The 23,489-nt window shown below is 40.8% G+C and overlaps 1 protein-coding gene across 2 annotated transcripts in view; it reads left to right on the forward strand.

The window, feature by feature from the left end:
- Positions 1-1,702: 1,702 nt before the first annotated feature.
- SHISAL2A (shisa like 2A) overlaps positions 1,703-23,489 on the forward strand; it is a 48,103-nt gene continuing 26,316 nt past the window's right edge. Inside the window, exons 1-4 of one of the 2 annotated variants that reach the window (XM_036388154.2) lie at positions 1,703-2,291; positions 9,895-10,034; positions 16,214-16,291; positions 20,370-20,884. In XM_036388154.2, coding sequence (XP_036244047.1) covers positions 2,110-2,291; positions 9,895-10,034; positions 16,214-16,245 — 354 coding nt within the window. In that variant the 5' untranslated portion in view covers positions 1,703-2,109 and the 3' untranslated portion in view covers positions 16,246-16,291; positions 20,370-20,884. Of the gene's footprint in view, positions 2,292-9,894; positions 10,035-16,213; positions 16,292-20,369; positions 20,885-23,489 lie in introns of those variants that run through there. The other variant, XR_004980669.2, reaches the window with a different exon arrangement.

Here is a 23,489-nt window from a genome sequence, read left to right on the forward strand (position 1 = left end):
TTGTCTCATCATCTGTATAGTAACTTAAATAGATTTTGGTAATAGTGAAGAGAGAAGAAAACATATTTTATGAGGTCTAAACAACTAACTCTTACTGGCAGAGGTCTGTGTTTTGTAACTGCACATGTTCCCCTGGTCATTGAAGAGCCTCCCACTCCCACTTCAAATCCTGTTTCTGAGTGTCTCATCAAAAGAGAATGGTTTTTTATTTCAATCCTCCAGCAATTACGTAGTTAATTTAGTCACTGAGGTAGATAACTCAAACATATTTCAAATGTTTCATATAAATCTTTCCAAATAATTGCAACAAGAAAGCACACTAATTATTGTCACCCAGTAATCACGGCAAATACAAACTGATTGCCTGGTGTAAATAAGTATACTGATTGATAAAACAAACAAACAAAAAAAGATGTTGTCACCCCAGAACATTTCAGCTTTCTTTGAAACTTAAATTTCTTTAAGTTTGGACAAAGGATTCACCTTTACTCCAACTCTGACACGGGTCTATCTTATTAAGTATGAATCCAAGTTTGTGTAAGACTGAGCATAAAACTGGGATGGGTAATTCTATTTGTTCCACATCACTGTAGTAACAATTCTGAGAGGAAAATAGTTATCTGAGTTCTGAGTAATGAGAGAAAAATCTCCAAAAGTAAAACAGCAGTGTGAAATACAAAAACAACCAAGAATGTTCTCTATTCCTGAAAGTCTCTTGACCACTTGATTTGGGAATGTTGACTTGAAAACATGAACTGATTGACTCAGGGTTCATGACTCTCTGCCCTGGTTGTCGAATTCAGGTATGAACGGAACCTCAGTGAAAACAGATCAAGAAACTGTAAGACAAAGAAAAAACCAATCCCAGACAGATAGAGAGAATCAGAGAGAAACACAAGGATTGCAATTCATGTTTTGGAAGAAAACAATTATTAGCAACTGAACAAGGTACATAAAAACATTTCAAGAGATTAATATCTATTAGACTGGTATTGGACATTTCTCCATCCTGGGAAGTTGTAAGACTTAGGTCTCTGTTGTGAACACAGGATTGGCAACTTCACAAAGTCTTGAATCAGGCTCCAAATCCATGACATTTACCCCAGCACTTCTTGGTTTCCACCACACCACATGATGTTTAGCTGACTGATTCATACACATGATCCAGGCAACCAACTGATGGCTTTTGAGATGAGATTCAGCCATCTCTCCCTCATTAGAGACTTTCCTCAACCACAGAAAAACGCCTCCCATGTCTTTGTGACTTAAATGACCAGGAGATTGGTCTCTTAATCTCAAATAACACAAGACACACATTTAAATCCTAACAAGTACTGACACTATTGACACAACTGAGGTGAAAAGGCTGCCTTGTGGTCTTTGGTAGATCATTTTCCTGTGTACATTCCAAATAAGTCAGTCCTCAATTTTATAATGAAAATAATTGATCTGATTATATCTGATTTCATCAGAACAACTCAAGTGATGAAGTTACAACTCACAAAATCTCACTGTCATCTTTTCTTTTTTCTTTGTTGATATTCAACACTCGATTTCTCCTGATCTCCCCTTTTCCGGAGTCTTTGCACCAGCCACATCACTGTCATTCATCCTCTCACTTTGCGCAGCGCATCTTTAAGAGTTGAGCCTGGTTTTGAGCTGGAGCTTTCCCCCCTCATCAAGCCAAGGGGGCCTGACTCTTACAGAAGTGTGATCCCTCCCCGTGCTCTCCCTGTTTTGCCTTTCCTGAGACCACACCCAGGCTACGAGTAAGGACGGACCCCTAAAAGCTCTCCTCCACATGGGACCCAGCGCTGAGCTCCAGCCGTACCCCAGCCTCTGAAACCGCAGCCCGGGACAGGGCCGGCCCCTCACGGCGCTCTCCCGCCCTCCGCTGCCTGCCCTGAGGGCTCCCGCCGCTCCCCGCCCTGTGGCGGCCCCGCGGTCAGTGGGCGCGGCGGCCCCCGCCGCCAGCGCAGCCCCCTGCCCGTCCGGCTCCGCCCGCCACAGCCACCTCGCCTCGCCTCGCCTCTCCTCGCCTCTCCTCGCCTCCCGCCCGGGTGCCACTGAGCCGAGGCGCCGGGCGGGCAGCGGGCTGGCGGCCGCGCCATGAGCGCCGAGTGCAGCAGTTACCTCAACGCCGACAAGGTGCTGGTGAACGGGTTCAGCTGCCCGCGGGCGGGCGGCGACGCCCGGGCCGTGTTCTGCTGCGGCTTCCAGGACGTCAAGTACTGCTGCGATGACCCCCACAGCTTCTTCCCCTACGAGCACAGCTACATGTGGTGGCTCAGGTAGGGGAGCGGCGGTGCCTGCCGGGGTAGAGGCGCCGGGCGGGAGACCCGTGGTCGCCCGAGCTCGGCTCGGGTGTGTGTTTGTGAGGTACTTGTAGCCGGGCACTTTCAGACTGCCTTTGTCCCGCCGAGAGTAGCGGTAGAGATGCATCTTCATCCCAGAGAGACTCGTGTTCATGCCAGGGTAGTTTCTGAAGGAAATAACTCGTGGTCTTGGGAAGGAAGGCTGGGAAACGCTCGGTGCCTCTGGCAGAGCATCCGGAGCGTCTCCCGCCCTTCGGGCGTGAGGGGAGCGGCTGTCTCGGGGCCTGAGCGCCTAAGATGCTGCGTGCCATAAAGTTCCCAGTGACTTGAGCTACTTTACCATGTAAGATAAAGCACTACGTAACTTTCCACTTGGAAGGGGCAGATAATGAGCCTGGTGCTCTCCCGGGATAGTGCAGGGATCCGCCTGGCTCTGGCCGAATCTCCAGCAGCGGCAAGGAGGGCTGCACTCAGCCAGCCCGGCTGCTTTTTGTGCCTGATTCCCCTCGGGCTCCTCAGCACCCAGGCTGGCCGTGTCACACCTCTGCATGGGGCTTCCACTCTGTTTCTTACGGACTTCTTATTATCCTTGATTTTGTCAAATCCCCTTCTGGGCTTGCTTATACCGTCTGCTTCTGCAACCCTGCTGGCAGCAGTCACTACCTGCTGTTTGACTATAGATCCTTTTATCTGTTTTATACTGTTCCCTACTACTTTTCTGGAGTGCCCTCTAGTATTCAGATTGTGAGATTTGGTGAACAGCAATTGCAAGTTCAGTTTATGCACAGTGTTTAAAATGTTGTGAGCATTTGGGGCATCTATTCTCAGCTTTCACCTTTCAAACAGAAGAGCTTTTGGATTATCCTTGAGGCAGATGCTGTGTCACACCCATCGTTTTGGTTCCATCTCATCCATACTGTTTTTCACTCCACAGGGCTGATGTTGGAGGTGCATAATCTGGAGCTGCATGCCCAAGGTGTGGGTGTGGCAAGGTTCTACAGAGTGGCCAAATGTTGCCTCCAGTCTTGCTCTCAATTCCATTCTGTTGGTGGCCAATGTGTTAATGTCTTTTTATGCCATTCACATTGACTCCATTATTTCAGTGAGCTCTCACTGAAGACTCTAAAACTTTTCTGGAGTTCAGAACTGCCTGTTCTGAGTTTATTGCTATGTAGGCTTGGTTTTGTTCTTTATATGTTACATTATGTACACTGAAACTCATGTATATCACTTTTGCCTGCTCACTTAGTTTTCTTGTAGTGTTCCTTGCCCTCAGCATTTGATTGCTTGTAGGAGCTTAGGATCATCAGAAACTCAAATTTCCTTCTTCACCAGGTCATAGATGAAGATATGAATAAAAATCAGTCTCAGTGACATTTCTTCACACTGAAAAGGGACGACTCAAGCCTTGCACAATGCTCTTATGCTTTTAAGCAGCCTTAAATTTGTAGCAAAACCTTTCCCTAATCCTATATAAATTCCATCTTTTTAACTCCACTTTCAGTGCAAGGCTTTGTCCAAAGGCTTTTTGAGACACGTAACTCTGTCTGCTGGGTTCCTCTATCCCTGTGCCTATTGACACTTCATAGACTCCAGCAGGTTTACAAGGCAGTGTTTTCCCCTCCTCCTAATGTTGATCCTTTCATTCAAGATTTTATGTCAGGAAGCTGTAAATGCCATCAGCTCCCTGGGGTGGAGCATGGTAATGAGATGACTGGGGGTAGAGGTCAAAGGACCTGTCCCTCATTTTGGGGAGAGTGAACTTGGGTATCATAGGCGGGCTCAGATTCAGCGCTGTGCAGCCAGATGCCCTCAGCACCTCGGCCAGCAGCTCTGCAGCTCCACGTGTGAATTCCCTCAGGGCTCCTGAGTTAATGCTGTCCAGTACTGTGGACTTATTATTTTAATTTATCTGATCTAATATTTAACGTATTATTACCTAAAATCTGCTTTGTCTGGTGTAAAGAGTGGGTCGATTGTGGGGATCTCCCAGCCATCCGCCTCTGTGACAGACACACAATTATTTGGCTTCTCTGATGTGAGAAGACACTTCCAAGTGTCCTTTTTTACACTTCTGCTATCAAATACTCTGTTTTAATGCTATATTTTTGCATAACCTTTGACTGTTTCAATCACAGCAAACCTTCTCAGGATGGCAGAAAAACTGAAGGAATAAGTTCATATTGCATTACAATGTCTCATCTGGATGTTGTAGTGAAGACTCTTAAAGCTTGATCTTTTCAAAAACTACCTCCAAGAACTGAATCCCAGGAGAGGCTTTTATTAAATACCTCTCTGAAAGCTCTTCCTTTAAAAAGATTTTGTAGGATCTGAGAAATGACTGCTTAGCCTTCATCTAAGTCAGAAATTTGGGCTCAAACTTTGAAAATTAAGGATTCTTTTTCTTTCTTTCTGCAGTAGCCCTAAGCTGCTGAAAGGTCTCATGGAAATTGCCATTAGTGGAGTTTTGGTTGTGCTTAATTCCTACCATAAATGACTATATTTGTTGTAGAAATAGGTGAGTAAATACATTTTACCTCTCTAAGCAAAGTTAGTGAGTGGTTAGAATTGAATCACTTCCTATAAGTGTTTTCAGTAACAAATAGAATAATTTTTAGTTATTAACACTATAGTGTTATAAACATGATAGTATTACATTATTTTGAGAACTGTATATATTTTCACATGACAGTTCAATTAGTAGCTTAAAGTAAACATAAAAATAACATTTTTTGCCCTCTCAGAATGTTTTGATGATCACTAAACTCTTACTGATATTGGTTGGTAACAGCCATATGATAAAATAATCCTTAAAATGCTTTTTTCAGCTTTTGAGGACACACTTTTAAGACATGAAACCCTTAAGATTTAAAACTAAACAAGAGTTAGGCAAACCAGTCAAGGTGAGTCTGGAGATGGAAGGGAAAGGACTAGGAGGCTCTGATGGGGGAACTCTTTTAGGTTTTGCTGTACTCCAGGACTTGGGCGTTCTTTTCCTAAATCTTCATTTGCTTGACTCCCCCAGGTCTTTGAAAGCAGTGCCTGAGTGCACCACAAGTGGTTGGTCGTATCTCAGAGGTTCCTTCAGTTTGGTGGCACAGCAGGTGGAATTGCAGGAAACTCTTGCACGTTTCCCATCTGTTTTTCCTGCTGTGGGATGGACATGGCCAGACCTGTTGGCCTCCAGCTCTGATTGAGCAGTTCATGGAGAAGCCAGCAGCCTTGGCAACCCAAATCAATAGTTTCTTGCTAGCCTATGCTCTTCTTTTTTCTTGCCAATTCTCTACTGCCTGTACTATGTTTAGAACTAGACACTGCCCATTCCCTTAGCAACATGGAACCCTCTTTTCCCCTCCCACTTCTGCCAAAACTGCAATATTTGACAACATCCAAACACCTGCTGTACTGGGAGCTGCTGGACTATCATAGATAATAGACTATTGAGCAACTCTGACACATTTCACATTTTCTGCAAAATTTATTATATATAATTAATAATATTATTAATTTCTGACTTATACTTTTTTTTTCTAAATAAAATAATAAAATTTGGGGTTTTTTTTTAATCATAGATCTTGAAAGACTTATTTCCTCAAAGAAGAGGGAAGGATGCATTTTGCTGTCTCTTACAGTTTTCAGGAGCCCATGGAACAGGGAAGGCAATATTAGGAAAAGGCAGAATTCATCAGAAGGTTATTCAGCTTTTGAATCCACAAACACAGATGCTATAAAACAGCAGTGAGCCAAACACTGAGCAGCTCAGCCTCCAGAGCAGTGTGCTGTGCATGCCCGTGCAGTTATCACATCTGCTTTACCTCCCAAGCTGAGTGGAAGGGGAGAAATGCTGAACATGTGGTATTTGTACTGAACTGAAGCAGTTATGTTCAGTCAGCCTTTTTGTTTCTCTTTGTTCTAAAATATTTTATGCTTATTTTTGTCCCTCTTCTATGAAGTCTTATTTTTATAATGGCCTCTTTCAGTATCAAATAGAATTCTAATATCCATTCCAAAGCTGTATCTTTTAAGTTGCATGTAATAATACATATTTGATTAAAATTCTGTCAAGCCACATATAGGTTTTACTCAAAATGCCTTCTTAATTAATACCTACATGGTGGCCTAATACTGAGGCCAAGCTTTGCTTGGCTGTACCAACCTCCAGGCATCTGTTTTGGCTTTCCAAAATAGCAAGCCTTTTGTTTCTCTGTGCCCATTCTTCCAGTCTCTCAAGAATATTTATCTGTGTGCTTTGCAAATACTGTGAACGACACGTCACTGCAACAATGGCATTGGGAACATTTGATTTACTCGAATCCGGGTGACTCATGAGCTTCCTTTCAGTCTATCAGTGGGCAATGCTGCCTCTGCTTAGCCAATATTTAAATTTTCCCTGGCTTTTGATGGTGTGGATGGGCTAATGTTATGAACTAAAAATAACTGTAGGGGTGTGATGCTGATTATCCACTGACAGACAAGTCGATGGAGCCGCTCAGCAGCTCTCTGGACACAGCCTGGGGATCCCTGGGGAGGCTGCTGGCAGAGTGGAGCCTCTGCTGAGTGAAGCCTTGGGCTGTACTGCAAGCCTGGATGTGGCACTCAGTGTAACAGCAGTGAAATGTGTGGTATGGCTCTATCTGGAAAATAACTTGGGAGAGTTCTGTTTGGATCTCCTACCAAACTTAACATTGCTCATGTCACAGCTACCCCATAGCCTTTACTGCCATCTTTATGCAACATACTTGCTTTGGGGTTGAGTGGGTTATTAATGCAGGAGGGTTTGCTCACTAATGAGGCCACAGCTGTGGGCAAGAGGGACTTTTTAGTTTGCTTGTTTAGTGTCTCTGCTGTCAGACTGATCTCGAAGACACACCCTGAGACCCATAGACTGTTACTATGTGGCCTTCAGACAGCATTTAAAGTAAAGAATGGAAGGTGCCAAAATCTTTTAGCAAAGACTTTTTAAAGCAGATATGCAGCACCATAGTGATTGCTGTAGAATCTAGAGGACATGCTGTAAGATTGTCTTTATTTTCAGGAGTGTAATTGTTAAAGTGGTCAATGATCATAGTCATTTGGTATTTTGTTTCTAATAACAGCTTTAATATGTAAAGAATGAAAGAAAATATTGTATTCTGGTTAAGAAATGTCAGTATTCAGAGCTGTGGAAGAGATATTAAATTTCTCTGAATTAGATTAATTAAGAAACAGCCCTCCATCCCCAAACTTGAACGAAAATTAATCTTACAGAACTTAATTATACCTTCTCTGTGGGTTGACAGCTTCAGCAGTTTGAGAACAATCTGGTAGCAAAACATTGTGTGTTTAAAAAGAGTAGGTACACATTGTCCTGATTCCTGATTCATTCAGGAAGTGGAATCAGAGTATCTGTTTGGTTTTGTGATGCTGGTGAGATCTTCTCATCTTGCTGCTGGAGCATGATCAACATTTCTTGTAGCACATAACCTATGATGAGCTTTGACCTGGAGAATTCCTCAGGTTTTTCTTGCCTTTTCCTTTTGTAACTCCCAAAGTTGTGTAGTGATACTGAAAATTCTTTGTGCTCTGCAATACACAACTGTATTGTCCATGTCATCTTCTACAACTGCATGGAGAAGAGCTACAGCCAAGAAGGAACAGATGTCTGAATAGAAAAATGTATAATCATTAATATGTATTTGATCTATTTGGCTTTAGGGCAGCTGACTCTGCTTAATGTTTGCTTAATGGTGAGAACCTCCTTAGTCCTGCACTGTGGGCTGGAATTTAAATGAAATCTTACAATAAAGCGTGTACTGTCATGACAAAAAAGCACAAATAACTGTTTCTGAAGAGTCTTGGTTGTATCACATGATTCTATGGCTATCCAGCCTTCTGTAATATGTATGTCTTCTATTTTGTCTATTTGGGTCAAGGTGTTCCAAGTGAAAATGCAAAATAAGGCCAGAACCCAGGTGAGATCTCTGAGTGTAGGTCATATTCAGATTCCATAGTAAGCAGAATATTGCTTGCAAATTTTGTTTGAGCCAAAAAATAGTAAGGAAAAATTTGCTTAATATGTACATATATGCACAAAGACATCAGGATATCCTATTTAATGCAGATGATAAATACCATGAAAAATCTTCAGAAGAGTAAAGCTGTTCTTTGCAGAACCATTTTGCTGATAACAAATTATTTTAGCTGTGCATGGAGCTAAATGTTGCCCAAACTTCATTACTAAATCTGACCAGTAACTAATGAAAACCTCGTGTGAAAGTCATAGCAATATCTGCTGTTCTCATCCTGCTGATTTTAAGAATTTCTCCTGTGGACATATCTGTGTGCTGGTGCTGTGGGAGCTTGTAGAGAAGCTTTGCAGTATCTTGAATGTAAAATTCATAAAAACATCCCAAGGCACAATTCTTCTCATCTTCCTGCAAGGCCACAGTAGAGTTCACTTCTCCCTGATGGCAGTGATGTATAAAGGCATTTTTATGACTAGAGGATGGAGCTTGTAGAATTCAAGACATTCATCTCTTCTCTGTCCTTTTGACATCTGTCAAAATTGTAAATATACCAGAGCAGTAATATAAGGATTCTCAGTCCTCAGACTCCTCATCTGTGACCAAAAAGCTGCTGTTTGATTTCACCAGAAGTCAGAATCTTTGTCATGGACTGTAGAATAGAGGACTGGAACATGGAAGGCATCAAATGGCCCAGGAGAGTGTAGGAAATGATAGCTAGTCTGTATTATATTGGATCCTTTATTTCATCAGGAGAATTTTATATTAGGAAAAGACTTGAAAATAAGGGCTGGAAATCAGGAGAGATTTCAGTGTATACATATAGTGTCTCACTGTATGCCTATGGGAGATGTATAAAGTAGCTTTTATTCTGCAGGATAGCACCTTGATAAAATCTACATATAGTACTGTATGTTTGGCCTCCAGAGTAATTCATTCCTGCTCCTTTGATGCCTTTGATATTGTGAGTAAACTAATTCAGCTTTAGTTTTCCTTTTACTGTGACAAAGATCATGGGAGAATTTCTCCAGTCTTGATTGGAGATTTATTTCATTTATGCAAAGGCAGAACAGCAATCACAGTACTCCACCCTGCTCTGCAGAGCTGCTAACAGAATTGAATAACATAGATTGCATGGGTTTTTATACTATAAAAATGGCATTTCAGACTGAAAATACAGCTTTAATAGTCATGTAGTTTGAGCTGCCTGGAACCCTAGAATCCCTCTCAGTGTATGCACTGAAGAAGTTTTTGATCTCACTGATATCAGTTACTGCATGAAGTTATTTCTGATTTTCATAAATACACTTTATGTCAGACTCAGGAGTAATATGCATGAAATGTCACTGAGGGCCGGATGTTCAACTGCTGTGTAATGACATTGACCCTTCTGAGGACAGTGAAATAACTGCAGTTTATGCAATTGAAGTATTGAGCTCTCAACTTTGATTTACAGCAAAATACAGAGTTACTTCCATGCCTGAGTACAAGTAAACTCCAGACTCCACCTTGACCATTGTTTTAATGGGTCCTCCGGGCTGTTTGTACACTTAATTGTTTTTGTTTTTCTCTCTTAGTGTTGGAGCACTCGTGGGCCTGTCAATAGCAGCAGTGGTCCTCTTTGCTTTTATCATCACTGTGTGTGTTCTCTGTTACCTGTTTATCAGCACCAAGCCACGCAGCAAACTTGATACTGGTTTGAGCTTACAGACAGCAGGTAAGACCAGTTGTTATTGATGTGCATTATCACCTGCAGAGGAAAAGCCTTACTCTGTCTTTAAATGGATGTGGAGGAATCCAACAGTGTGTGTTTTCTTTCTGATGGGAATGTCAAGATGTAATCAAGCTGTCCTGCTGTATGCCTGCTCTGTGAAATCTGCACCAAATTCAAAACATTTAGCACAAGCTTAGTATATTTATTTAGTAGTAGGAAAAATGTAGAAGTTTGCAATACTGGGTGAGGGTAAATTAGCCCCTTTATCAGGAAGAGACTTATTGATTTAGTTGCTCTGGATTTCCTGTCAAGAGTACATAAACATATAGTAGTGATTCATTCTAGGAATAAGAATCTCAGGAGAGAGTTCAAGTGTATTTTCTTGTGACAGAGAGAGGTCATTCTTTTTATTTTTTTCCTTTCTTCCTGACATAGGATCCAGACTTTGAATTCTAAAACTGTTTCATTAGCAGTAGTCCATGCCTTTGTGCCCAGACTGTGTTGGCAGATGCCTGCAGGAACAGTGCATGTAGTCTGCACTAACCCACTCACATGGGAAAATTACTGCTGCTGCTGCTCCAGTTCACTACATTTGTGAAATCTCCCTTGGCAAGATGGGGTGTGATAAGTTTCACCCTTTGTCTTGGACTTCCTAAATATTTAAATGAACTGTTTCAGCAGTTCAACCAGTAAAGTTGTAGGAAATAAAATGCCTACTTATGTAGGCATTGGAAATTCAACAAATGCTAGGTAAAAAGTCCCCTCAGCTCAAGTTTTCTCTTTACTTGTTATTTTAAAATGCTTCTACACCTGCATGGCAGTAAATGACCAATGAGTTTCTGTAATTACAGCTTATTATAGAGCAGTAAGCCCCCTCCTGAGTGTCTAGTTAACACAGTCCACTTCATATCAAGCTTCCTATGTGTAATTTTCTTCTCCAGAGAATGCAGGCTTTGGTTTAAAAATGGTTCATAGAGCTGTCAGAACTGCAAAGCCTTCCTTTGTAGCTGTGTGAGGTGAGCAAGCTGCTGAAGTCACACATTCAGCAAACTGCTACTAATCTACAAATTGAAAACTTCACACTATCCTGGAGAGAGAGTGGAATTAAGACCTGCTAGCTAGAACAGCCTAAATAAACTCTTGGGTGGGATGAACAAAATGCTCTCGTGCTCCTCTACAAGATGGTTGTGTCTTAATTATAAACAGGCATTATGTTTTTGAACATGTTGCTGTTCAATTTCTTCCCTTGGGTTTTCCTGCTATGGCAGCAGCTCTTAATCCACTGCCAGGACAGCAGTTCTGTATTTCTCATGCCTTTTATTTTTGTGCCAGACATGTTTAGCACATGAGGAGCTGGGAAGGAGGCAGGTGCTGCTACTGCACCACTGCTGCCAAGCAATTCCATCTTTCTGTAGGGACCTGAGCCCTGCTGCAAACCCACATCCTGCTTGGGTGGCAGAGGCTGTTCCTCTCTTTGTAGGATGAGGTGAACAGCATCCCACTGATGACCCAGCATTCATGTAGGCATCCCAAGCCACAATTCTGAACCTTACGAGGCAGGGAAGCTGAGGGATCTTTGCTTTTTCCCAGCCATCTTCTGTGTGGTTTGGAGCTTTGCTTGGACAAATTCCTTTGTATTTAAACACGGGTTTGACTGCTCTCATCTTGTGTTTTTTGCTTTTATTATTCTGCTTCTTTGGCTGCTTCAAATGAAAATTATTTCACATCCAAATTCTCATAGCTTTGGCTGTTGGTGAGGTGGGATGCTGGAAATTGAAAGCCAGTTGCTTTGCCAAGGTTGAGAGATCTTTAGAAATGTTTTAGGATTTCACTGACAAGCCTTCATTTCACTGCTTGCCTTCATCATACTTTGGTTTCTTTTGCATGGAAGTCATACAAGGGCTGAGTGTCTGACAAAATGGCTGGTTAGCTGCTTGCAGCCCTGGAGAAAATAAAAACAGCCTCTCTCCTCATCTTTCAGTTCTTCTGAGAATGCAGGATAACTGTACATAAGCAATAAAAACAAATTAAAAAATTAAAACAGTTTTTAGACGCTTCAGAAAGCTGCAGTCCTGAGGGCTGTGAGTTTTAAGTATGAACTCAGTTCAACACAGCTTTTTCTGAACTGGCATAATTTTGCCTTTAGATGAAGGCTGTGTCACACTCTAGTTGTTGTGCAACATCTGGATTCCTGGAGCACTCAGAGAGCACTCATTTTTGAAAGTAGTATTTTTTATTATATTCAATTTCACCCATAATACATCAGCTCAGTTGGAGTTTCATATCTCATTAAACAAACAATTGGTTATTTTATGCCTTTCCCTATCTCACATAATAACAAAAGTTGGTCATTGTTCTTAGGCTCATCCAAGATCTCCAAAATACAGAAGTGGAGTGGTTGAATTTTTACAGAAACAGTATCCAGATCAATGATAAATCTAACAATAAACTGAATATGAAGCCCTTTATTAAAGTTTCTGATTCTACAAAAAGCATATCTACTGGAATTTGCCTCTGTTTAACCTTAAACAAATGGTCTTCCATAGCATCAGCACAGATCTTCCATTGCATCAGCACTGAGTGTTAGAGATTGGGTTCTTGAGTTAGCTAAGGATGTTTTAGCCCTAGCAAAAATTTACATTTTAATCTGAGCATTGAATTTCAGGAAGAATGAGCTCAGCCACTGGTATAGACAAGGAAGAACTACTTAAATGTTACTGGAGTCAGACATTTATATTTGTAGAGTGCAAAGTTGATCTGTAATATGCAAGACAGTATGTGCAGGCAAACACATATAAATGAAGATCCTGCATTTCAGTTGCTTGTTAAGCTCTTTCCAAGAGAAAGTATTTTTCATTGAACTCATTGTAGATGTTTTTGTTTCTCCCATTTGAAGGCTGGGGATGTGTAGTAGTGGTAAAAGAAGGCTCGAAGAAATCCAAGCCTGAATATGCAAACATGATGTATTTATTCAAGGTGAAAGGGAATTTGGCCATGTGCTTTGTTCTTCTTTTAACAAAAAACTTTTCTTTCTGCAAAAGGTTTATCCCCTTCCCTATGTGGGAAGGTAGAAGTCACAGGATTTTAAGTGTTTTGTTAAGGCTGAATGAATAATGCTGGAACATCCCCACAGTGCAAGATAAGGAGGACTGAGTAAATATTGCATAATTATCAGGATGGGAGTGGTAAACAGGCAGAAAAGGGGAAATTCAGAGGCACCCCTGGAAAAGGTGTGGCTCTGGATTTCCCCATACCCTTGCCTTGACCAGGCAGCTGATGGGAGAGGAATGATCATCTCTGCTGACCCCTGAGAATGGGCTTTGCCATCACAGATATAAAAGGTGGAGAGAGTCTCTCTGCCTTGATGACCCAAACAGTTTTTAATCATATTTTCTGAGTTGCCCTGCTATTTCTGCCAGGTCTGGAAAGACCTTTGAGATGAAGTGCTCCATGCCACTGCAAAGCATGAATAGCAAATTACATTTTATGATGATAACTAATACTTCTCCCTTAAAATTTAGCATGGGAAGACCTCTGTAAATGTGTTCAGAGTCAGACAAGGACCTTTGGGTTGGAGTGTGAAAGAATTGTGGCCTTGTAAATTAATTGTAAGTGCTAGGGAAGATGTGCTTTAATAGAAGTTATTCATTCCTTGCTCTTGCAAAGCAGTGACATCACAATTTGCAAAAGTTCATGGTTTCACTTCATAACAAGGAAAAACACAGCTTGAAAAATAGCCAGATGACTTTTCTGTCCCTATTTCTCTCCTTAATCAAAGATTCCTCATGGGGAGTTATTCACATATATTAAATATTCAGGTATTTTGATGAAAAAGCACAAAACTCTCACACATTGTTTTTCTTAGCTCAGTACAATTTCTGACTATTGGTTGTGCAAGCAGATAGCTGCTGTCTGAATTCAGATGCTCTGCTTGGCTTTTGGAGTGTACACCCATAATTTTGCCTTCTAGGTTTAGGAGTAATTTCAACTGTTTGGTGTTCTTGTAGCTGGCTCTAAATTTCCCCAGTTAGGCTACTTTTATCATGTACCTCAGATTTCTGTATCGGGAAAAATCAGCCAATGGGCTCAACTGTTGGAAAAAAAAACACTTTTTTTTTTTTTGCCTTCTTTTTATGAAATGAAGAAAATTTCCATTTTAAAGCTGGGAATTCAAGTTTAATGGAAGGGTACATCACTAGAACAGATTGGATTTTGAAATGTCTTTATTGGACTCCTTAGCTTTTAAATTTCCCAGACTTTCTTGTAGCAGCAAGATTTTTGCAGCTCATTAGGAAGGATGTTTTTTACTACAAATATACCCCTAGCTGCTGTAGGCTTCAAAAATAAAGTGCCTTCCTCTGTAACTGCTAAGAATTCTTTTTTCTTCTTTTTGGGTTTGTTTTTTTTTCCCAGCTGAAATAACTCAGTTGTTTTCAACTAAGATCTTAGCTTAAATACTGTTGTGCAGATTTTAAAAATGCTAAACTACCAAATCCCGTTTTTGTATTTTTGAAACCAAATTGCATTTTTTTCAATTCAAACAAAAGAAAATAAAATTCAGCTTTCAAAACACCTCAATAACAAATAATTCCCCTTTCTCAATCTGCTTTGCTTCAGGTTCTTATAAAATTAAAATTTTAGCATTCTCAACTTTTCATCCCTTTTTGGATATAGGGAATCTGTTTTTCAATCCCTTCCCCACACAGTGGCTGGAGAAAAGTACCCTGCCCAGTTAAGTTTATCTTTTCTGTCTCTTTGTGTTGGCCCACACTTGGGAAAATGGAAAATGAGGTCAAAGACAGTGTTGAACTAAAGGGTAATGGGAAATCCAGGGAGGCCTGGGAGGAAGATTGATGAGCTCCACAAGGAGAATTAGATGACAGGATAAAGCAGGGAGAGGCTTTGGAGCTGGCAGATAAAGGAGAAAACTTCAAGGAGCTGAATGCTCCTGGGAGCTTTTGGAAGAGGGATGGGACTGATGGAGCTGGGAGCAGCAGGGCAGGGAGGCAGCGATGCTGGAGGGGATGGAGAAGGTCCTGGGGGCCAGCAAGTGGAGCAGAAGCCTGGTGCTTGGGGAGAGAGATGGACAGGGAGCCTGGCAGAGGGGGAATCATGTACAGGGTTGAGATTTAGGGCAGAGAAATGGGAGGAGAGTCTCCAAATTTGACTTGTTATTCATGGATGTGGGCACTATCGTGGGAAGGATAGTAGCAGAAAATAAGGACTGGAAACAGAATGAGAATAGTGGGAAGGGAATGGAAGAACAAATATCAGGTAAGAAAGGAAATAAAGTTGAGTGCATTTAGGAAAGTCTTTTCTTCTAGAGCTTTGTTTTCTCAGCTGCCAGCAGGGATCAGTGAAAACTGGCAGAGTATCTCTCTCCTCCCTTCCTGCTGTGATCCACTGTGGGCTGCCTTTGCTTTAGTTACTCTGCTCAGATGGGCAAACTCGAGTTATCTGCACTGAATCAAAAGATTCCTGCCCTTCTGCTCCAAGCAAGTGTCTGTACCAGTTAGCTGGTGGAATTTTAACTATTTCTTACATTAACCTATGAAGCTGTGCTCTGAAAAACAATATTCAAATGCTACTAAGCTTCAAAACCAAACACTCAGAAGATGGGAGATGCCAGAACTAAAGATTTGGTGGGAGATTGGTAAAATGCTTAACTAAAAATAGTTTTATCTGCTCCTGTCATCACAATAATCTTTCTATAAAACTTGGGTAACACTTGCAAAGAAATATTGTGAGCCTCCCTACACACACTCAGAGCTTTGGGGTCACTGGATGAAGGTGACTGAAAGCAGCAGTGACTGATTATGTTTGGAGAGGGATGAAAGTTTGAGATTTCTCATCCGTTTTCTTGAATATGGGAAATTTTAATGCAATTTCTTTCAGGAGACTTTCTGATTTCCTGCTACAAGCCCAGCTTATACCACGGTGCTGCTTCCTTAAACTGCTCTTCTCTTTGATGTTTATTCCTTTTTAACACAAGTTAATAATTGCAGCCTCCCTGAGGCCCAGGAATGCAAAGTGGAATGGATTTAATCTGTCTCATCTAAAAAATGTAGAAGATTCCAGGAACTGTGGTTTTTCTAATGCAGTGGGCATATTTATGTATTACTACTTGCAACTGATGGAAGAATAATGCTCTTAATTCTTCTAAAAATGCCTTTGTTTTACAGACAGTGAGGCCAGAGGGAGTTCGATATGTTAAAGACAGAGGCACTGAATGGATTCTACCAATGTTATGAAGAAAAGAGGTACCATGAGAATGTTTCTTTTTATCTTATTCTGTTGTATTTGTATACTCTCTACTCTGTTTTACATGGATTTTATAAAATTATTCTTTATGTGGGTTTTTAACTTTTTGAAAAGCACTAGCAAACTGTCTCTGGCTGATTCATTTACACACTGCCCTGATGCTGTCCTTGCACAGGGATGTATCTGCAGAGACTTGGACAGAGTCCTTCCCCAGACAAATCTCTTCCAGATTTACTGGCACTGAATACTCCATCATGGTTATGTGCCAGACAAGATTATATTCCCTTATGCTGTTATTGTCCTTTCCCTGAGCTGGCCTGGGTGCACCAGAGCTTACTGTGGAGGCAGACACTGTAACTTATTCAAAAGAATTTCTTTAGTGATGAATTGCCAGAGAGGCTCCTGTGTGATGAAGGGTGAAAGCAGTGAAGTTCTGTTGGGCAGTTTTCCTGGGGATGCAGGAATCAGTGCCAGGTAAATTTTGCTACAGAACTGGAGAGGGTTATCTTGCAAGAAAGTTGATTTTTATGCTGAAATAATGTGTAAAGGTCAAACTGCCTATGGCACAGACCATGGAGAACAGTGTTTAAAATGTACCCCAGTACAGATGAGCTGTACTTCAGACTTAAGAGGACTTTATGAATAATGCAAAGGACTTCAAATGGCATGAAACATGCATTTTACTTTCTGCAGGGGGTGAAAGCTCATGGCTTAACAGCCACAGAATGTGAGAATAGCTGCAGATCACCAATGTCTAGCACAAGAAAAATAAGTGGTCCTATTTGCTCAGCAGCTGTTTTCAGATGAGCAGGAAAGTAAATGAGTCAAGACTTCCCTGTTTCACTTGTACCCTTAAAAAAAGCCACGCTGTGCATCCCAAGTGCAAATGCATCTTTCTCAGAACTCTTTATCAGCATAACAAGTTGATTTTGGCTCCTGTTCCTTATAAAAAGACTGAAGTGTAACAAAACTAATTTCAAAACTCCTAACCACCTCCACACATTTTTTTTTTCTGCTGTTGCAAATGAAATGGCTTGTGGGAGAAAAATGCCATGGAAAGACTAAAATGGATCCTGCAGTCAGAAAGCCGTCTGTAGTGAGAAAATCCAAAAATATCCCAGGCAAGCACCAAGTACTGAGATGAGCTGAGCTCTGTGAATGTGGCATTGCTTTTTGAAGGCCATGAGCCTCTCATTTCCTCATGCTTCTCTTTGCCTTCTTTTCTGTCATGGTAGAGAGGCTGATGTTTACAGGGTGCCTGCTAACCCACTGTTGCTTACAGGGAGAGAATTGAGAGAGAGCTGCAAAGGACTTGGGTAGGGTTTGATTATATATGCATTATATAAAGACCATTATAGATATATATGCATGCATTATATAAAGACCAAAAGATCTGGAAGCTTTTTTTGTGTATTAATTACACAACTTTTTTTATTTTTTTTTTTTTTTTGCCAAAATGAGGCTGGAATTGTAGTGAAGACTGAAAATACTTGAGATCTCATTTGGAGCTAAGTCCAGGAAAACTATGTCCTTAGCCTGTGAGCCTTTTTCCTTCCTGATTCAGAATGGAAAAGGAGGCAAGGATCTTTTCTGAACTTCAACACATAATATGGCTAAGTGTTGATAGAAATTCCAGGTCTCTCGTTGTTTTTTGTCTCCTGCTTTCCACATGTGCTTGCTGCAGATTTCATACCCACACCTGTCATGGAGAGCCACTTCACAGTGCAGCATTAATCCAGAGAGTCCATCAGTTGTTACAAATTTCTACTGCTGGGAGAAAGCTACAGGTGCCAATTAGATTTCCTTTAGCAGGCATATTTCTTCTGCCAAATTCACTGAGTTTTAATTAGGAACAGGACCCCTTGTGGTTGGTGCAGTTCAGCATACAATTCAGGTTTGTTTGCTTGCTCTTTTCCAGCAAAAGGGCAAACACAGCTCTTAGCTTTTCAAAGGGAAAGGAGAGGAGCTAGGCAGATGAAGGCATTGCTTCTAACTTAGAGTGATAATACATTAAATTATTAAGTAGTTGACCTATGCACAAGAAAAATCTGACACAGATTTAGTGAAGACAGATCATGACAAATCAGTCTAATTTCTCTCTTTGTCAAGGTAATTTTGCCTATCAGGTAAGTGGGAACAAGTGGCTGTGATTACAGATTGTTATGAAAAGGGAAATTTTCAGTGACTCATTCTCAAGCACATTTTTGGAGGGAAGAAGGATGTCTTGGGAAGTGTCTGGCACATTATCCCAGATAAGTAGTAAGAGCTTGGCTGAAGAACTAAAGAGCACATGAATAAAATTTTTGAATGACACCACCCTGAGAAGAGTTGCAAGACTCTGGGGCTAAAACTACCTTTCAGAATTATTTCTGTGCCCTCAAGAAATGTTCCTAAATTTAAAAAAAGTGAAATAGAATAAAAATCAAGGTACTGTAGTTAAAAAGGAGAAACCAAGTCCTCAAGTATAATTGAAGAAGCTGACTAAATAGTAAAGAAATGCTTCCTAATATCCAGTGTAAACCTCCCCTGGTGCAGCTTTGAACCATTTCCATGCATCCTTTCACTGGATACCAGGGAGAAGAGATCAGAGAATCACAGCATGGTTTGGGCTGGAAGGGACCTTCAGGATCATCTAGTTCCAATCCTGCTCTCATGGGCAGGGACACCTTCCAGTAGACCAGGTTGCTCAGAGCTCCATCTCACCTGGCCTTGAACACTTCCAGGAATGGGGCATCCACAGCTTCTCTGGGCAACCTGTGCCAGGGCCATTCTCTCCACATTCCCCTCCTCAGGGAGCTGGACAGGGCAGTGAGGTCACCCCTCAGCCTCCTTGTCCCTGCAGTACACAAGCCCAAAGTCCTTAGGCACTGCTCATGGGGCACTCCTTCCACCTGTCCTTCCAGCCCTTTCTGCAGCTTTGTTGGTCTCTTTTGGATGCTTTTGAGTACCTTAACATCCTTCTTAAATTGTGCAAGCCCAGAACCACACTCTTCATTCACAGTGAGACTGCAGCAAGGCTCAATGCAGCAGGATAACCCCCTCTTCTGAGCAGCTGGCCATTTATTGGTGTCTGACACACCCCAGATGGGGTTTGCCTCCTCAGCTGCCAGAGCACACTGCTGTCAGCCAGATTGCAGTGCTGGGGAAGTGTACAAATCTCACTTTACATGTATGTCTCAGCTTTTCATTTAAGTTCATCAGGAATGTGTAACTATCCTCAGAGTCTTCAGCAGAAAACAATCTAGAATTTGAATCTAGAAGAAGTATCACTGATAACTCAGATGAGCATCATTCCTCTCAGTGAATCAGTACTGATGTTCTTTGGTGGTTAGGATGCTCCTGCTGCTAGTTGCCATCTGCCTCAAGCCCAAGATTTCATGCTTCAGAACTTCTGTCAGGAGCTGAGTTAGCTGAAATTGTCCAGCCAGACTTCAGTGCATGTCCATTTTTTTGCATATCCAGACAAACATTTGCTTCTTAATCCATCTGTACCAACAGCTGTTGTGTTTTACCTCAGAATCAATCCTGCTTAAATGAGCAGTAGAGCAATAGAGCAATTTATTTTGTATAGAAATTCCTCAAATGTAGTTTGGAATATATTCTGGTGTCTTTCAGGGTTAAAGGCACACATTGTAAGTATGTCTATCATTAAAAAGAAATTAACTGCATGGTTTGATGTAGATTTTAGTGGTGCATTTTCCAAGAGGCACTGTATAGAAATGCTAGGTGAATGACTGTCTTTATGTATAAAACCTTTTTTGTTTTGTTTCAGCACCATTGTGTGTGGGCCTTTATCACATGCAAGGGGAAGTTCTCACTTGCCCAGCAGAGGAGCAGCGGAGCTGCCCATCCACAAACACCCCCAGAGGAGGCACTTAGTGTTTCATAGCTCTAGTAATGCACTTTAGGGGTGCTATTCTTCACCTAATAAAGGTTAGGAATATAATGAGATACTTGGAAAGAAGTATCTGTGCCAGTGAAATGGATTGAGCTGCGTGGTTTGTTCTGGATTCTTTTGTAGGGGAAAATTCAATCCCTTCTTCAGTCTACCTCGTTACTGTTACTGGTATTTTGCAGATACAGAGCTTCATCCATGACAAAGCCCCCACCAAAACAAGCTGTTGCCAGAGCCAAGTGACTTCAAGACACTTCCTAAGGCACAAGGATGGAGTGTGACTGTAAGCCACAAGAACCTGACTCACTCTTCCAGAGGTGGTTCCTGGCTCTTACAACCCCTGTCTATAGCCAGGGCCAATCTGAAGCTGTGCCAGGCTGTGTCTGTGTATGGTTACTATTCTGAGAAGTTGTGTGTTTTGATTTGCACATGTCAGCTACTGCTGTTCAGTCATTTTCATGCAAGTTGTCTCTACCCCGTGCAATTCCAGTGAGATAATGCAGTTGTCAAGAAGAGCAGAGTTTGGCACACCATGTTGACCAAGCTTTATTTTAAGCTTTCCCCATGTGCCATCTCAGTGTGGTGTCGTCATGTCATGAACATGGTTGTCTTTAGCCAAATGTGACTGTTCAGTGCACAAACCAATGTGAATGTAGTACCTCAATAAAATCTGGCATTTGTGTTGTATTTTTCTTAATTAATCATTTCCCCTCACTTTTGTTTCCTCAGAAGATTCTTGTGAATCTTGAAATTATTTTGAAGAATTTTCTAACAAAAGGTGAAGTTAATAAAGAATAAATTTTTGTAGGGGAGTTAAGATTTAAGCTGTTTTCACTGGCATTGGTATACACTGAAATGAATTGAAATAAACATCAACAGTTGTTTTGCAGATTCTTCATCAAAACATGTTGGAATATTTATTGGGAAGCAAGCTAAAATTTTCCAGTAGTAATTCAGTTTGGAGCACTAATTTGTGAAGTGTTGAGCTTCCTTCAGGTAATCAAAGAGCTCTAATTGCACATTTTATTTCTCCAGAAGTCTTAGGAACAGCCAACACAATCTTAACTGTCATATTTGAGTTGTCAGTTCTTTCAAGCTTTCAGTCTTGAAATCATGAACATTAGTGATAATGATTTCTTTTCATCTTGTGAGGGTTTTTTAAGGTGAGTGATCAAAAGAATTTCAAAACTGTTTAACCATGCTGTTGATATGAAGGCAGTAGACATTATAACTTCCATTTGCAGATCAGGCCTAAAATACTTACCTACCATGTCAATTTTGTCTGTTGTTATACTTCAACTTGTTAAGACAGAATCCTTGTCTACTGTTTGGGAGTAACATCTTTTTGTGTGATAGTGCTTGAAATTGAAACTCTGTAGCTGTCTGGTACTGTGCATCAAAACCCCAAAGTGCTTCTGATCTCATCTGCTCTTGTGTGAAATAATACACAGTGCCTCCCATTGAAGTAGAGAATGTGCTGTGTGTTCTTCCAATAGCTGTCTGTATATAATATCTCATTAAACTGCTGTTTGCCACTATGGACTGGCAGAAAATTGAAACCACATTGGATGCATAAAGAAAATGTTTTTAAAACAACAGGACATAAACCTGATCTTCCAGCCTCATAACTTTCTTGATTGGGACTGTCAAAGAGTTTTGCAGTCTGGTTTCCTTGGAGGGTGCCAGCCATGAGATAAAAGTTCTGGAAGCATATGCTTCATTTTGAACCACCAATAAAAGATTTATGGAAAATGAAAAAAAAATTTAAGTTATTTTAACTTCATACAAATTTGAGTCAGCACTTCTTTAATTTTTAAATTCTAAAGATGCTTAAAAGTAACAAGATGGATATTTTGAATGTTGCAAGATCAAAATATCTTTGATTTCTGTCTCTTGGGTAATTTGAAAATCTTTGATTCCTCAAGTAACGAGGTTATTTTTCCCCTCAGATACTGGACTATTTATTCATTTTGAGTCTCTTAAGGCACCAAAGTAACAGAATTAAAAGTAAAAAACAGAATGCAAAAAGAATGGTTCCAGTTCTTTGGTTATGCCCAATGTCTGTTTTTGTTTTCTGTCACTGTGCTTAGGAAAACCCATTCCTTTGCCCTTTTAGCTAGTTGCTTTGTAATTGAGGGTTTCTAAATGTCACCAAAAAGTACCTCCCACACAAGTTTGATTAGGGAATCAGCACACTGCCCAGAACAGCTTTCAAATGTAATGTGCAGTCACAACAAGGGCGACTCCCTGTGCTTAATAGGCATAATAAGCCCTAATGTACTTGTTAGACATAGCCCTAATTTTTGCCCTGGGAACATTTTAAGCTTAAATTGCTTAAATTACCACATAAAGCAAATTCAGGGCTGTTGTGCCATCAGCCATACAGAAGCTACTAAATCTCACAGGAGTTGCTGTGAGCATTTTTTATTGTTTTTTAAAGTTGAGGAGTTTTTCTAATCATAGGGACAAAATCAAAGTTGGGTGAAATAAGCCTCTCAGACTGTGGGATGTAGAAAGTGTGTTTGTGTGTGTGCACACACAGATACCAGCAAAGCAGCATGAGCAGCAGCCCCTGATGGATTTCCTGGTCCCAACCAGGCTGGCTGATCCCCACTGGCAGTTCTGGGCCTGGCTCCTTCTTCCTTTGGAGTCACCCTGGCAGAAGTGGCAGCTCACTGCAAAGTGATCTACTTTTGTCATCCCTACCATTCTCTGATAATGCAATATTAGTAACTGCCTTAATCTGACTTTGGGTCTAAGTAGAAAATACCTAATCAATACTGCCACACAATCAGTCAAGTATGTAATGATTTTCATAATAATCACTTTTAATTAATTATTCACTTTAAAAATAATTTCTGAAGACTTTATCCTTTGCAATTTTTAAATTAGGGAAGAAAGACCAAAGAAAAGTCAGTTTTACTGAATGAAAATAATGCCTGTTTTAATGATTTTCCTAACATGACAAATGCTAGAGATCCTCACAACTGTTAAATCCTTCAAATTTTGGAATAATTGAGGCAGGAAAAGCATAAAGATTCAGCTACTTCCTAGGAATAAAAATGAGAAGTTTTGGAGTTCTGTTCTGTTAGCCTGAAGCTCACAGGAATCCTGTCTTTTAAGGTGAAGTAAGGAATTTAAAAAATTGTCCAATAGATTTTGAAGTGATCTTGTTATTTTCATAGTCATTTGTTTGGGACTGCAGGAATTTCAGAAAAAGTACATATTTTAATAGCTACTAAATAGTGGGGTAGAGATCCACTAATACTGATTAAAAGCAGAGGATGAGAGGATTCTACAAT

This window comes from Molothrus ater, chromosome 9 (assembly GCF_012460135.2).
Source record: "Molothrus ater isolate BHLD 08-10-18 breed brown headed cowbird chromosome 9, BPBGC_Mater_1.1, whole genome shotgun sequence".
Lineage (NCBI taxonomy): Eukaryota > Metazoa > Chordata > Aves > Passeriformes > Icteridae > Molothrus > Molothrus ater.